Source organism: Gavialis gangeticus, unplaced genomic scaffold (assembly GCF_001723915.1).
Source record: "Gavialis gangeticus isolate Ggan-Ray unplaced genomic scaffold, GavGan_comp1, whole genome shotgun sequence".
Classification (NCBI taxonomy): Eukaryota; Metazoa; Chordata; order Crocodylia; family Gavialidae; genus Gavialis; species Gavialis gangeticus.
In genome coordinates this window covers 155,891,873-155,908,658 of record NW_017728992.1, presented here as the reverse complement: position 1 = coordinate 155,908,658, position 16,786 = coordinate 155,891,873, and the positions used below count along the sequence as shown (strand labels likewise).

General features: G+C 40.0%; 1 protein-coding gene across 1 annotated transcript in view; it reads right to left on the bottom strand.

The window, feature by feature from the left end:
• INTS8 (integrator complex subunit 8) overlaps positions 1-16,786 on the bottom strand; it is a 46,884-nt gene that overhangs the window by 20,476 nt on the left and 9,622 nt on the right. The window contains exons 7-19 of the mRNA XM_019527949.1: positions 16,321-16,428; positions 13,071-13,226; positions 12,427-12,527; positions 11,686-11,827; positions 10,543-10,613; positions 9,370-9,545; positions 8,294-8,427; positions 6,683-6,793; positions 5,087-5,288; positions 4,141-4,262; positions 2,873-3,057; positions 1,229-1,262; positions 59-115 (exon numbers count right to left, since the gene is read on the bottom strand). Of these exons, the coding sequence (XP_019383494.1) occupies positions 59-115; positions 1,229-1,262; positions 2,873-3,057; positions 4,141-4,262; positions 5,087-5,288; positions 6,683-6,793; positions 8,294-8,427; positions 9,370-9,545; positions 10,543-10,613; positions 11,686-11,827; positions 12,427-12,527; positions 13,071-13,226; positions 16,321-16,428 (1,599 nt within the window). The remainder of the gene's footprint in view (positions 1-58; positions 116-1,228; positions 1,263-2,872; positions 3,058-4,140; positions 4,263-5,086; positions 5,289-6,682; positions 6,794-8,293; positions 8,428-9,369; positions 9,546-10,542; positions 10,614-11,685; positions 11,828-12,426; positions 12,528-13,070; positions 13,227-16,320; positions 16,429-16,786) is intronic.

Here is a 16,786-nt window from a genome sequence, read left to right as displayed (position 1 = left end):
AAAAAAAAAAAAAAAAAAAAAGGAAGGATGACAATGACGGTAATGATATTGTACTCACCCGAACATTATGAAGCTTGACAAACAGGGACAATATCGTAGTCAAAACCAACGGTTCCTATGAGAGACCAAGAGGGGGAAAAAGAAAAAAAAAGAAACAAACAAACTTACAAGAATACACAACAGTCCATTTTCTCCTCAACCTCTGGAACTGCCAAAATCCCTACATTCATAGGGCTTTTATATAATTTTGTTAGGACTCTTGCAACACAGAAAATTGTTCACAACAGTTGTGTGGAAAGACATTAAGTAAGGGAATGTTATCCTGAGTAGTTCAGTAAACAAACTTTATTTTAGGCCATCATGTATATTTGCCTCTCCTCTGGCTGCTTTGTCTCTAAACTGTGGTTCTCAATTAATAAAACACATTTCTTTCTGATGTGTGCATGTTTTCACTGTAATCCAAACAGCAGCTACCTTCTCACCCCAAAAACTGCTTAGATTGTGTTGCACAACACAGCACATAGAGGCCTTCAAGGTAAAGGGGAGGAAGTTGGTTTGAAAGGAAGAAAAAAGCAAGTTCACTCAACTGTATTTGTACGAATAGAAGATTCATGCAGTACCTAGGGTACAAGCTTATCAAAAACCCACTGTGACCAAAACTTTAAAGACATGTGACACATCTTGACTAATTTGATTTTACTGTGGGCAAAAGTGGAGCAGACACATGACATACAACCTTGCAGCAGAGTAAGTCACCCTGCTCCAGGGTAAAGTTACCCATAGGAAAGAGTATCAGTGCACTGGTGTATATCAGGTATGTGCTTGCAGCTCTAATCAATGCATTCCCAGGATAGCCATTTACACAGGACAAAATAAGCTCTTTATTACCCTGCTCCTACTGGCAGGGCATAGTGACAGTGATGACCAGGCAGCTTCCTCTAGAGAGCTGGTCATGGGCCTGCTGTGAACACCAGTATAAACTTAATTGTGGAGTAAAAGCCCCAAGGTAAACACATTGTGTGTCACCATCCAAAATCCCTAACATTAGAAGCTGGTGGAGTTTCAATCAAGTAATTCAGCACAACTTGTACTGGCTAGTAAGGTAAATCTCTAATTAAATCATATGCCATACAAAGCATCTACATTTCCACAGTTTCATGGGAAATGAAGTCCAGTGAAATATAATACCAAAACAGAAACAGACTTTGAAGCTCATGATTTAACTTACCCGTAGCTTTTTGATAAAAGAGAGTAATTCACTCCTAAAGAAAGATACAAACACATACATAAGGAATCAGAATAATATCATCCATTAGAAAGAACACAGGCAATTAGCCTGATTGACTCTACAGGTGGGAACATTTTCAGTTACAGCTCTGCATATTAGGATACATGTTCTATTCCAATGCAACTATTGGGCTGTTCCATTTTAAAAGTTTCACAAAATGTCTTTTTTGTTTTTAGTTATACTTTTCATTTAGTTATTTTTCTCATATTTATTTGTACAGAGGGTGAGAAGAAGGTGCCTTGCATAGACAAAGGTACTCTGTAGCCCCTTATCCAGTACATGGAGTCCCTTATACTACTGGAAAAAAAAATTCTCAACCAGTAAAGCTTGTCATGTAATCTTCATGAAAAGCAGAGCTACCACCCTAACTGTCTTAATTAGAAGAATAATCATATCAGGTTCAGTGTCTCAGAATATAACTAGGCCTTGTCCCTCTGGCTTCAAGAAATTATGTCACCAAAGCTACTTAAAAGAAAGGGCAAGCCTATGTATTCCAAAACTGCACAAAAAGGCAAAGCAACCTGCTTTTTAGATATAAATTAAATTAGTGTAAGAGTTACCAAAGAACAGTTCCTGGAGTTCTTAAAGTGCCACCATTCCAAAGCTCTAACATGGAGGGGCTGACCTAAGTTAGAGGCCCCAATGAGTAGCAGAAGGCTCGAAGCAACCTTGAACTCCATACTAGCTGCAAAAGCCTCTCAAGTTGGGAAAAAGTGACGATACCTCTGCATTAACTAGATTAGAACAGGGGTTAGCAACAGTTTTGGGCCAGAGTACCAAAAATACCCCAACCTCGACTTATAAAATGCTGGCGCAGATGGCGGGGTAGCTGAAAGGGGCCTGATCTTTGTTACAGCAGCAGCAGCACAGCTGTGGCCCTTTCCCCACCATCCACCCAGAGACACACATGCACCCGCCACCAGTAACAAGCCTGGCTGGGTGCAGCAGCTTGCAGCCTCCACACTGCCTGCTGCAAGCAGCCTGGGCTCCATGGCAGGTGGCAGAGGACTGCCCAGAGCCCAGGCTGGCTGTGGCAGGCAGCCAGGAAACAGCAAGCCCCTGCCCCAAGGTCTGTGGAGCCCTGGCCAGGCTTGCTGCTGGCAGTGAGTATGTAGGCCTCTGGGTGGATGGCAGGGCAGCTGCAAAGAGTCTGATCCTTGTTGTGGCAGCACAGATCTGGCCTGCCCCAAGGCACGTGCACCAAGCAAAACGCCTTCACGTGTCACACTCTCGCACACTTGCTGGGGGTTGCCAACCCCTGGATTCGAAGATGTCTGTTGACTAATGGTGAAACCTACTGGAGCCAACAAAAAATTTTTTTTACTGACAAGGTGATTCACGGCTCCACTGAAGTCTATTTTCTGAGAATAGTCTTGATTCAACAATCAATAAAGCCATATTAATGCCAATACCTAGAAGTTGCCAAGGGCAGCTGAGAGATGCAAAGATGATTTTTTTTTAAAATCAGCCTTTCAATTCCATATTTGGTACTGTCTTCCAGTCAGGAATTGCCTGCATTCAGCAACTGGATTAGTTGTAATGTCCTGGTGGTATTAACCAGATGAACAATCCATGGACACTTACCTGTACATAATGCCCAATGTAGATTCTCTGTGCTTGATTAAGCTTACTCTACCATCATTGCCTCGCTTGTGCTGGTTAGATACACTGCAGATCTGCACAACCACTTCCCAAAGGTCTTTAGCTGTCCGTCTACTTTCCTTGGGCCCTGGAAGTTCTTTGCATGTAGCAGCCAAGAGCTGTCCTAACTATGCAAGATGAAACAAAAAAAGTACTGGGGTTAGATCTCCTCTGCATTTTAACAAGGAGTAATAGTGACTTTTGATATTTGTGTTAAAGACCTAATTAGGCCTTACTTTGTACTTCATAAGCAAAGGGGGAACTAAACTTTGCAACTGGCAAAGTTGCAAAGTTACTGCAGGCTATACCAAACATGAGTAAAATCAGACTGTTAACACCTTTATTTTTAATAATGTAGTGCATTCTAGGAAAACTGAAGTTCCCAGTAAACAACACTTCATTTTTGATACAAACACACTTCCATGTCACACTGCAATACTACAGGCTGCATTTCACTATCCCTGCTATATGGAACAATTGGAAGGCACAATCTGAAGTTAAAAACCAAGGTTAAAAATCTGAAGAGTAACTGCAAAGTGGACAGAATGGACCAGAGCAAAAATTTTCAGCACAGAATACAATGTGAGCATCTTGCTCCAATTTAATAACCTAACTTTAAGTACATGTAACATTGCTGCAAAACCCAAATAGTCTTAAAACTTGAAACTTCAAATGGAATACATTTGAACTGCACGGCAGTATTTAACTTTGTCAAACGATTAAAAAAAACTGTAAAAAATTGAGACCTACACTAGGTAAACTAAATGCTCTAAACACATTACAGAATTAAGGCCTGATTCTTAACTCTTCATGCTCCCTGCATGTACCACTTAAATAATTTGTGCTTCAACTGTAACTACAGGGAACCAACTGATCGTTAATGTCTCACATATGTTAGATAACCGTGAAACCAGCTTGCTAGCAAGTTACCAGGTAAGGTGGTTATAAGCTGTGTCTCTTGTCTCAGCTGTTCTTACAGCTTTGGGGCTAATCTTACTGAACCTCAACCAAACTGTACCATACATTTAACATGTACTATATGTCAACACATTTGGTTTATTGGAAGGTCTCCTTTATTCATAAATAAAGTTAGAACTAAACAGGAGAGAAACAAGAGGTAATGACACATGCCTCTGCAAAAACAGGGTCCTTAAAAAAAAAAAAGAGTCAGATTTTGGCACCTTTCCCCTTTAAGACTGAATATCCATTACCTTCACATAAGGATTAGTCTGGACCAGAGGTAAAGGAACTTGCATTGTTAAGTATTCATTCTCTCTCCAGTTTAACAAGAAGGCAACACATTCTTCTGCTATGACCTGGCGAAGGGGAATATCTAGAAGATACATAGTTTTAAAAGTTAACCCACTGACTTATAACACCGAATTGATTCCATCCCCCCACTAACTGCCCCCTTTCTCCCTGCTGCCCTCCCTCAAACCCTCAGCATCAAATGACAAGTGGCTGGGAAAACATGGAATTAATTACCATTAACACCAGGAATTCTGTGGATAAAACTACTCAAAATCTATCTGCCACTTTAGATGCATATATTTTATAGTAGCAAACATGAGCACCAGCAACTTCAATTGTAGGTTTGGATAATCAGTACTTAAAAGTCAGGCTCACAGGAATCAGATGATAGCCAACCATTTTCAGCAGTCATTTGCCAAAGTGGTTCTTGCTAACAGTACAGAACAACAGTACCTTTTTCAGACTTGGTCTTTTGATTCATCCTGCCTTCTGGAGAGGCAGTTTCTCCCTCAACTCTCACACACTATCAAACTTAGCCAAGATAAAGCTGCAGCTACCGTAAAATTTGTATTAGCTCCCCCTCCTTGTACTGCTACCCACCCTGTCCCAAGCACAGCTCAGCTCAGCCCCCACTGGGAAGAACCCAGTTTGGCCCCAGCCCGTACCTACAGCTCGCCTGCACCCTGTGCGCAGATCTGGGGGCACCCCCATGCCCTCCTGGAGTGAAGGCAACAAATGGCAGGCAATGCCTCTCCCCCTCCCTGCACAAGCTGCAGCTCCATCCTGTACCCCACAGTCTGTGCCGTGAATGCTTCTGCTATTGCCTCAAACTTGCAACCTTTGGGCTGTCTACTGTGTGCCTGCACCCCAGTCCCCTCCTGAGAGACTGATCAACAATATTCTTACCAGGTACTCTCATTTCCAAATATCCTCGGACTCTGCTTATCAGATCAGAGGGAGGACGTTCTCCAGAAACTCCTGCTCCTGCTTCATGAGTGTAAATGTCCAAGAGCAGCATTTCATTCAGCATGACCTGACGCAGCTTTGGAGAAAACTCTGTCACGAGCTCCAGGCAAGCAGCAAAAAGCTGCTTTGCATGGACAAAATCCTGTAATAAAAACATAGCAACCGAGAAACACATCATTACTTCTACTTAGTCATATTTATGTGAAGAAATGTATGTGAAGTTTACATGAAAAAATAAAAAGAGCGCTGAAATATTGCTTAGTGATTCAAGCTTTGGCACTCGTGTAATGCCAGTTGCGGGCCCTTGGCATTGCTTAACATAACCTTTGCATATTGTCAACAAGCTTCAGATCGATGTGATACAGTGTAAATTACCAGAATTCTAGAGTTGTTCAAGCAAAAAAAGTTTACACAGAAAGATGTACCAAAAAAACAAACAAACTCAATGCACATTCTAGGGCTCTCTAATCCTGTGGTTCATTAGCCAGGGGCTTTAGGGCAATGAACAGTTTTTTCATCTAATACACATTTGGTAAAACAGACAGCCAAAGGCTTGGCTAGCTGTAGCACTGTGGCATAAAACAGACTTAGGTACATTACTGCATTAATCATTAATATATTTTGGTAAGTCTAAAGCAAGACTCCACATAAATGAATTTACTCTTCCTCACAACTTTCCAGTAAGTTGAGTATTGCTTCTATTTTATTATTGAGGTAGGAAGACAAAGTAGTACTAAATGGCTTGCTCAGGACCATGTTTCATGTTATTCTTAGCTTGTTAAATGCACTTAACACAAGAGTAGCTGTATGTTCAAGCAGTAGAATGTGTGCTAAGTGTACTTGTATTGTAGCAAAGTTATGACTTTTCCCATGAGGCGCATCTCCAGACTGTATTAAGTAATATGAGCTCAACTGTTGTTGGGCTGCTTCATGGAGATAATATGAGCAATTTCTGGTCCTCACTCACATGTGACATCAACTAGGAATCCCTCTGCTGTGCTAAGCCTCTAGTCCAGGTGGGACAAGGACAGCCACAAGGGTCATGAGGAAGGATCCTGGTTCTTTCACTTGTCAGGTTCCTCCAGGATCAAGTTGAAAGCTGGGTGCCCACAGCCCCAGAGGGTCCCAGGGCTTGGACCAACAATCAATGAGCAGTGCATGTTAGAGATGGCAATAAACATTACCATGTGACTCGTCAGAACACATTCTAACTTTAATACTGCACAGATTTAACATGTACTAAGTGTCCTGTACGACAAAGCCCTCTAATTACACCGAAACCTACTACAATGGTATAGCTATATCCCTTTAAAATAGCATTCTGTTTCCTTTTGTCGGTTACAAAAGCACAGCACCTTTTTCAGTGTTTACTAGATAAAAATACATTGCTGTACAGTAAAATATTCAAGTAAAGAACAGCTTAACAAGTATACTGCAACCAGCTCTTACTGGAAAATGGGATGTTCTTATGGGACAATGATTTTTATCCTTAACCATCAAAACATGCACTTATTAATGCCTATATGATTTGCTCACCTTAATTGCACTGCAGTGTAACCCTTTTGCCATCAGGATGTAGACCAAATCTCTGGTCAAATTGTCCTTAATTCCTAAGATAACGTTGCCATAAACATTTGGTACTTCCCACTAAGAGAGAAATGTGTTAAACGTAACTCAAAACAGGAAGACTTTTTGGAACTAATCAAGTCACTTATAAATGTTAGTGACATTCTTACTGAAAGCCACATCCAAGTTCCAGCTCAACATACACATTTGGGATTTAAAAAAAAAAAAATAAATTAGTCTTTGCATCCAGAAAAATCTCATTATACAGATAAATTTGTATTGGAAATCCCCTGCAAGTAGATACATTAGTAGTAGTTACCACAAGAAAATATATAAGGAATCCCTACATTCCCTACATGAAGCTTCAACAGAATATTTAAGAGCTCAAAAGAAAAATGCCCTTAACTCTTCAGGTTAGCTTGACAGTTTAGGATAACTCTTTATATAATATAAAAATGCCATACTGGCTTAGACCAATGGTCCATCTACCCAAGTACCCTGGCTCCCACGGTGGCAAATAGTAGATGCTTTAGGAGGGAGAGTATATGTACACGGCATATCTAATGTAATCCATTCCCTGTCATACCCTCCTTGGCATCAATCATAACTGGTTTAGGGATAATCAGAGGATACACCCTTGACTGTTCTATTTAATAGCTCTCGATTGACCCGTCCTCCATAAAGCTGTTTAACCCAGCGATTCTCAGCGAGGGTGCCAGGGCACCCTGGGGTATTGCCAGATCTTTTGAAGGGTGCTGTGAGATGCAAGAATGTAAGTGAGGTGTCACAAGATAAACAGATAAACTAAGCAGATAACTGCAGGCTCATGCTTGTCCCTGCCTGGATAAGCCCCCATTTCTATTGCCAGGCCCCTCCGCAAGGAAGTAAGCACTGTAATCTATAAATTAGTTTTTGAAAATGGGTCTGCTCATTTCACAAGTTATGGAGGAGACCATGTCTGTGCTTCAAGTCCAATGAGAGGTGCCTCAAGTATAAAAAGGTTGAGAACCACTGCTCTAACCCCTTTTTTGAATAAGGTTATACTATCTGCCTCTGCATCCATCTGTGGCAACAAGTTCCACAAGCTAACTACATGCTGCTAATTCCAGTAGATGGCCCCCATTCTTTTACTAATGACTATTAGTAAATTTCAGGAATTTAAGCAAGAGCATACAAATTGGTATTTCTTTAGGCATCATGCTTAAAGCAACAACAGAAAACCTGGTTTTCCCAGCACTAAAGACTGCATCTTACAGCCAGTTACATGCTGAAAAAAAATTCTAATTCAGTGAGGCAAGTAACAAGCATAATGGTGGGGGGGGAAATGCAATAATTCTCTGAACTTAGAGAATTTTTTAACAATGAGTTCTTAGATATATGCCTTATCAACATCATCATGAAGACAGGGAAGATGGACATGGAAGTCAAACAAGTTACACAAGATCAAACTGCACGTTTGTGGCAGAGCAACAATGAGAACTCAGTAATTATGCCAGCTAGTCCCCCCTCCTCCAATTACTAATCACATTACCCCATAAAAGGAGCTTACTGTGTCCTCTCAGCTGTTATGAAGTACATTACCTTGCAAGAAACTGTCCAGAACTGGCGTTCCGAAGTCATGCCATGTAACTCAATTAAAATCTGACGAATCCTCCAAGGATCCACTGATAATATAAGCTGATGTTCCAGCTGGCCAATACTGACACTTGCTGATGCTAGCATGAAAGATGGGGAGGTCTGCAGTTTTATTTACCTGTTATACAAGTCCTTTGGCACACAGACAAAATTTAAGAACACAATCCACTCGGGGATCCCATGTTTTGCTTCTCCTGTGAACCAAGCACCTATTTCACGCCAGGGGCTCCTTATTTTTCTCTATTTCCCGTCTTCACCTTTCCATGTCACTTCCCTATCACCCTTCAAATTGAATGGCTCCTTACAATGTCCCATAAGCCAGGGCTTCCCATTTTTCCCTCCCAAGCCAAAGGCTCTGTGTGTATTACCCTGGAATGAAACTGAAGAATGCCATGCACATAGAAACAACAATAAAACTTTATTCACTAGGAGCTCATCAGTTGAGAACACCTAAGGAGAAGGTGACTCTTGCTACACTACCTGGCCACAGTAGCTGTTAAAAAGCTGCTATGATCCTATTACATACCAGGAGAGGTACTTTCAGAAAAGATAGAAAAGTATCAGTGCCAAAACACCAGACAGTGGTGAGACTGATGAGGGAAATGGCAAACCTATCACACAAGGGACCAGAAGAGCTTGGTATGTTTAGCAAAACAGCAACTGACAGCAGTATGATCCAATTACTCCTTTAACATAGTTATCAACAACAAATACCAGGGAAAGAGAAGAAACATTTAAGTTCACAGACTACCCACCTACCACAAAAGTGCTACAAAAACAAGTCAGCCAGAAGTAAATTTATGCAGGAGATCAGAAGGTCCTAATCATTAGAGAAGTGGCTCTGGAACAGCATTCCAACCAAAGTAGTAGAAACAAAAAAACCTAACTGTTTTTAAGATGGAGCTTAACAAGTTAACAAAGGGAACTACACGACAGTGCCTGTGATAGAGAAGAAGGCACTCTATGATCAAAGAGGTCCCTTCCAACTGTGTGCTCCTTTATTAGAACTCTATGAAACTGACCTGGGATATCATAAAATGAAGTCACAGGTTTGGTGCACAGATTGATTCGAGGGGACCTTTTCCTCATCTGGTCAATGAGCAGCTTCCGTTCATCATCTTTCAGGAGCGTTATGAAGAGCTCATGAGAAGAAATCATAAAGACAAGCTGAAGATCCTCCAAACCCAAACACAAATTCCTGAGCAAGTTTAAAAAGATATCCATTAGCAGGACAACTAGTATAAAGTTCTTATTTTTACTGCCTGCATATGACATTTTTAGTAACCTTCTATATTTGCTTTACCTGCAGGTAAAGATTTGAAAGAGATTCAATTTTGTGGAAATGTACTAATTGGTCATTTATTTACAGGGCTTTCCACGGACCCATTCAATCACTGCAGAGATGTTAATAAGTCTATCCATCTCCTGAACATCATCTTGAGATTTGTAGTTGATACGGAATCAAGGCAGTAACACCACAACATACTTATCCAACATCTCTCTTGGAGGGTTTGTAGTGCAGACAGAAACAGAATGTACGTCACCCAATTCTTCAGCTAGCACAAATGTGTTAACAGTAGATGTATTAACTCCAGTTTCTACTTAAATTAGCTTGGTTAATTCCACCACAACCAAAGAATTCCTGCCTTGAAATGTACTGTGCCTGCTAACTGCTGTTCTTCTGGGTCAAGAACTCAGTTTCCTTTGGGAGCTAATATTTGATGGAGATGTGTGGAGCGTTTCTGATTTTTTTAATAGGATTTAACATGCATAGCTCTTGGGCGGACCCAGCAGTTGTGCAATAAGTTGACAGAGAATTTGATTCATCTTCTGTTTTGGCTGCAGCAATGTCTTAACAGGCTAAGAAACCTATGCAGCCTTCAAGGGAGCAGTGTTAGGCATTTTCCTGTAATAACTCTGGTAGGTGTTGCAAAACTACATTCATGATTTCTGGAATGGGCCACATCCAAGTTTATTTGGCCACAAAGGATGGGACTCAGAACTTTGAAAAAAGTAGTGAGAAAATAAGGATGGGAAGGAGGAGGAGAGTAGGGGAAAATGATTTTGAGAGGTATGCAAGAGATGGATGAAAAAAAAAAAAAATCTAGTCTCTTGGCTAATTCATGAAGAGTTAAACATTCTGTTTTACAAGCTAGGTGTTGTAAAGGCCAAGTAGTTTAATGCCAGGTACTTACCTGAGAAAAGCTGCCATTTTTCTTTGTGAAGATTCTGAAGCATGTTCTAAATGTATTGACCTTGAACACACCTAGGAAGAATAAGAATTAAATCATTAAGCTTCAATAGGAATGCCTTTTTCAACTGGTTACACATTTTGTACATTTTCCACAAGTTTTGTTCACAGCAGTAATGATCACTATATACAAATGCCACTCATCTGGGGGAAGAAAACCAGCTAGTATAGCCACCCTCCAAATACAGTAAATACAGGAGAAAAAAAAATCACAGAAGATGAGAGCTAGTATTTAATCCTGCATATAAAAAGGAAAGAGATTATTTCACCTTGCACCCTCACTAATCTCTGCTGGCTCAGGAGATGAAAGGTCAGCTCCTCAGTAAGGATAAAAGGAGAGGTTGAGAGTGATCTCCAGCTATATTTCTCTTCAGCTTTCAACTGGCCTTACTAGGAAGCCGACAGATCCCTCAACTCCTACAATTTTCTCCATCCCTACAGAGTCAAGTCCTTGTTGTTCTCTTCATCCAGTTTAGCAGATGGCAAGCTGGATCTGGGGGATATTTTACATGGCTTATTACAAAAGTTTGTCAGAGGAAAGATATCCTGGCTGTTCCTGTTTGAGTCCTACAGAACAGTACGGAAAGAAACCCAGTCTCAGCCATCTCTCTACTTCCGTTTTCACCCTATTAAAAGACCAGTGGGAGAAATCTGAATTGTTCTCCCTGTCTGTTCCTTCTCTCCCCATAGCCTGCTGAAGAGGCTTTGGAGGATGGGATACCCTCTTCCTACAACTGTTCTTTCTGGGCCTATTATCCAGGATACTTCTGTAAAATTTAAAAGAAGAAAAATACCCCACAAATTAACTGAAGGAAAAAACACACATGCCGCCACCTATTGGAAATATCAGCAGCTCCAATGTTATGTCTCAAGAAATGCACTTTAAATTGCCCTTGTGTATGTGATAGAAGTGAAACTGTCTACACAAAAAGTGCTCTCAAAATGTACAAAGAAAGCTCAAAAATAGAGGAAAGAATAGTTTTTTCTAAATTTAGAAATCTTAGGGTGTTTTTTGCAAAAATAATAAACGCACAAGTAGACTTTTTGGTTACCAGTTATTTGCAGGCTGAAGACAATCATTTCTTACCTCAAGAAGAAAATCTATTTTTTCTTTGTTGGGTTTAAGAAACAGCTGGTTGAACTGAATGTCAATCATTCGACCCTGCATTACATCACAAACAGTGTTGCATGCACAGACTTTGAAACAAATTTCATCCAGAGCATCATTCCTGAATAAACGAAAAAGGGAAAGATTACAGAACTTTGAGACATGAAGGTAGGGTTCCACGTGATATCTGATATTTTAAGCATAGCACTCTCCAACTCCACTCAAAAAGTATCTACATAGCATTGGCTTTATATATTTGTATTCCGAGTAGTAATCTGGACCCCAGTCAGATTAAGACTGCTGTCAAAATTCCTGAAAAGTGCCACATCTCCTCTAGTACCACTGTTTTTAAATGGTTTGCCTAGTTAGCTTCAACCCTGGCTGCAGGTTTGAGGAAAGTTTTTACAAGGCCTTTACAGACTAGTTACAATTAATGCAGGGGGAAGAAAATAGGTGTGACAATTCTGCTGTTACAACAGCTATTCCTTTCTGCCTTTCCACTGATGTTCTCACGTATGAAAATGTAGCAGGGATGAGGAATTCTGTCCTGTATGATCATAGTGATATATGTACACAGAGTTGATTTTGCAACAGATTTTCAGTTTAAAAGAAAATCAATCATGACCTTTCTCCCAACTAATTATGTCAAATGATTTCAGACATAACTAATACACTGAAACTAAAAAGCAATGATATTTCATTCAAGTGAGAATGTCTTACCCTTGTTGAGCTTTTTGGAAGAGTTCTCTCAGCACTGAGTGTCTGAACTGAATAGGTAAACTGAGAGTTAAGTTATCTTCAAGGAAGATCTTCACTAGCTCCTGGAATATAACACACAATTAGAGTACTCTCTCAAAAATAAGCAGATGCATATTTTTGCATACCTAATGTCTACCTAATGGAATTGATCATACTACATAGTCAAATATTTGTACAAATAATTCGTGCCCATGTGAGACTTCGGAAAGACTACGAAAGAGTTGTGCTTTAACTAACTAATAAGGAAGAAGTCATACATGTTGTACAGCTCAAGAAATGAAAGCACACAAAACTGAAGTTCCTCTTTCCGCATCCAAGTGAAGCACAGGATCTGGAAGAAAACCTATGTATCTTTTTTGCAAACCACCCCATTATAAGTAGTCTTGTGTACTGTTTCTTTGATACAAATCTTAGGCATCAACTGGCTGGGGCTTTTTTGGATTATTCAAAGCCAATACACGTTAATATAAATTTACATCAATAAAAAAAATAGGGTTACACATAGTAGTCAACTTGTTCTCAGAAAAGCTCCACAGCTGAATTCACCATTTCAACTTACTGAATGTGCATTCATAAAACTCTAAGGTGATTTTCTAATATTCTACCTGATAGTTGCCAGATTTCATACAGCTATGGATTTGACTGTAAGGAGTTGACTGCTGTGATGCATTATCAGAAGATGAGGTAAGAACTCCACAAGCTTGACAGTACCCAGCTAACCTCTTCTCATCTATGGTGCAATGAAGTGATGAAGAAGCAATCTGTAAAACAAAAGTGCATCATGTTTTAGCTACTTTGTCTTAATGAATTATGGACTTAATCCTGAGTAGTGTTGAGCCCCACACATTTCTACTGATAACCACTGAAAAGGAAAGACTTCCAAAGATTCAGTTAAATTTGTATCCATTTAAACTTTACTCCAAGCTTAGACAACAGAAGGTAGGTTTCACTTTATTTCATATTTGCATTCATGTTTGCAGAGAAGAGTTTTTGAAAGGAGGACGGCCAACCTTCAGCAGCGGTGCCACAAACGGCATGGGCACATAGATCAGCGAGAGGACAGGCAGCACAGCAGCAGATCAGGTGGGGAGTAGGAAGCAGAGCAGCAGATCAGGCAGGGAAAGGGAATTTAGAGTGGCACTTAGGGAGGGTGTGGGGCCAACTTGTGGCATGTCTGCCAAAAAGGTTGGCCTCCCCATTGTAAATATGGAAACTTAAAAAAATAAAAGACCCAAAGAAATACTGAACTTACCATATTAAAATTTGGGCCAAATTTAAATTAACAACTGATAAACATTCACTAGCAGAATGGGTATTTTGTATCACTGTACTCGTACATAATTCACATCCTAAATTAATGGTACCCTATGTTTATACATTAAAATTTTTTTAAAAATGAAAACTGCAAGAACTCCACTATCTATGAAAGTAACAAAGCCAAATCTCACACGTTTTCTCTTTCTGTTTATCTTTCTTATGTATATAGACTAACATATTGGGTCAGTAACACAATATAGAATGTGCTACATAGCCAAGTTACTACCAGAGGGCGATCTCATGTATACACTGTCTGTATTAAATACAACTTCTGAATAAAATAGGCAAGAGATAGTAGCTGAACACATTCAAAAGTATTTAACAACTTGTTTCTCCTTTAAAAAAAAAGAAAAATTACATGAAAGGTTATGTCATAGTAGGAACTGGATTCAGTGACCCAGAAGGTCCTTCCAGTGATAGTTTCATATGTCCCTATGAGTGCCAAACATGTCAGAGTCACTTTAACTAGGCCCACCTAACATGACCAAAAAAACATTCCTATTTCTTTTTGAAGAGACACGTTTGCTTGACAGGCAGGCATCTGGAGAACGTAGGATTAAATGATGCGAGTATAAAGAACTTATACAGCAACATACTGAAAAAAAAAGATCCGAAACTCTGTTCCCAAGATATGTTACAATCTTTTTCCAGAATTAATTCAACACTCCAAACAAAACAGAAGGGTTCAGATAAGATGGACATTTGCTTATGAATTCCCTGTCACCTTTTCAGCTGCAATATGCAAAACACCAAACGATCCTCAGAATATTTGGTGCTGCAGGGACTAAGAGGATATTTTCTGTCCACTAACAGACATAACGGGAACTGGGAAAGCACAGGACTTATCCCAATAAAAGCCAGTAAAACAAAACAAAACAAAACAAAACAAAACAAAACAAAACAAAACATTTTAAAACCTTCACTGGAGCTTACAACAAGAAATTATTTTGAATTGAGAAAAGATCTTCAGCAAGCAGCTCCCACTGGACAATACAGTTACAGTACAGTATAACCCAGGGGTTTTCAACCTTTTTTTGAGCAGTGTACCCCCAGTGGCTGTTCAAGGAGTGGGGGTGGCAGGGTGGGGAGAAGAGTAGCAAGAGCCAGGTGCAGAATGGGGGTGAGGGGTGACGGCACAGAGAGGCAGTATGGGGTGGTAGGTGGCAGCAGCAAATCACATGCAAACTTCTCCCCCATGTCTGGCCAGCAGATCGGAGCTTCTTTGGCCAGTCCAGTTCCTGAGAGGCGGTGGCGCGGGATGGCAGCACTCCATTCCCACTCACCAATGTGCACTCCCTGGGATCTTTCAAAGTACCACCCCCATAGTTGACAACCCCTGGTATAACCTCATAAATCCAGCGTGCTCAGGACCAAACACTTACTGGAAATTTGAAAATACTGGATTTTTTAAACCAGTACAGTGGCTGGTCATGGAGCAGGGGAGGGGGATAGACATGACCAGTCCTGGAGCAGCGGCCGCACATGGAACAGCAGTGCAGGGTGGTGAATGGCGGCAGCAGCAAGCTTCCTCTTCAACATTTGGGAGGGCAGGGGGAAGCGGTGGCTAGTCCTGGAGCGGGGCGGGGGGGCAGATTTTTGATAATTCTGGATTTATGAGGTTATACTGTATTACTGTTCATTGCTAAATCAGATCATTCTGCAGGTCATCTATTTTCCCCCATAAACTCAGGGTTCACTCAATATGTGCAATCACACACAGCAAGATAGAGGTTATTTTCTAAAGAAGAGTAAATCAACAAGCAAAACTACTCTATTTTATAGAGAAGTCAGAGTTGATAGAAAAAAATATCTGGACTTTTCTTTTGGCTTACACATCCTCATTTTGAAGAAGCACCCTCTAAAGAAAAATACTGTTTGATTTTTGTGTTTAAAAAAGCCAGAAGCTTACTGCAGCAGGGAACAAAGTACTAGAATTGGAAAGATGTTTAATCTTCTGTTCACCCAGAAAATGACCAATATTTGGAAAAGTAAAGTAATCTCAGGGTATGTCTACACGGCACAATGAAATCCACGCAGAAAGTCATGATACCACAGGTGCCAAAAGCAGTACAGACTCCTAATCATAGTGTTTCTTCTGTACTAAGCACATAATCCGTTTCTCACCTCTCTCAAAAAGCTTAGGTAATTCTATACGACATTGTAGACACTCAAAATCATCTATCAGCAGGCAAACAACATGCCACTGATTCTTTAGTCATGTACATGATTGTATGCATTTATAGTGGGAATGAGGAGGAAAGTCTCTGCAGGTATTTACACAGTGCTCATTTTTACAGTCTTTGAGCAAGTGAATACTGAATGGCTCACATACATAAGTTATATCCTGGGAGACCATTTGCTTAGCTTTAAGAAAATGAGAAGCACTGCTGAAAACAGAGTTTAAATATTGCGATGGCTGTGCTTTAGAGGTCATCTGCCCACAATAACTAACTAAAGATTACATTTGGTATGCTGGCTTTCAAGAAGTTTTAGTTTCTAGATATGTAGTATTTGATCACAGCATATAAGCAAACTTACCTTTGAAACCAATTCTTTGGTTCTAAAAAATTTTTCCTTGGCATTTTCATAGATGGTTGAATTTGTAGAACCCTGCTGAAAGTAGATTGCACCCAAATCATAACAGACCTGAAATAATAATAATTTTTAAAAAAGATAATAGGCATTATAAACAATTTAGAACTCTTATAAAATACATTTCAATTTAACAAATTAGAATATTTATTGTTATATACAAAGGTATTTTAAATTATTCCCAGTTGCTTGATTTATGTAGTAGGAAAATTCTGCATCCTCCATTTGTTTTCTCTAGCACTAGACTACAAGTTCTTGCAGCAGAGAATGTTAAACTTCCAGCAAGTCTGGTAGCAACAGTAGTAGGACTGATAATTTCCTATATTGGTATCAAGGATGATGCCCTTTTCTTTTCTTAGAAGAGCAATCAGAGTTTCTGAAGGAACCCACAAGCAACAGTACATGTAGTAAA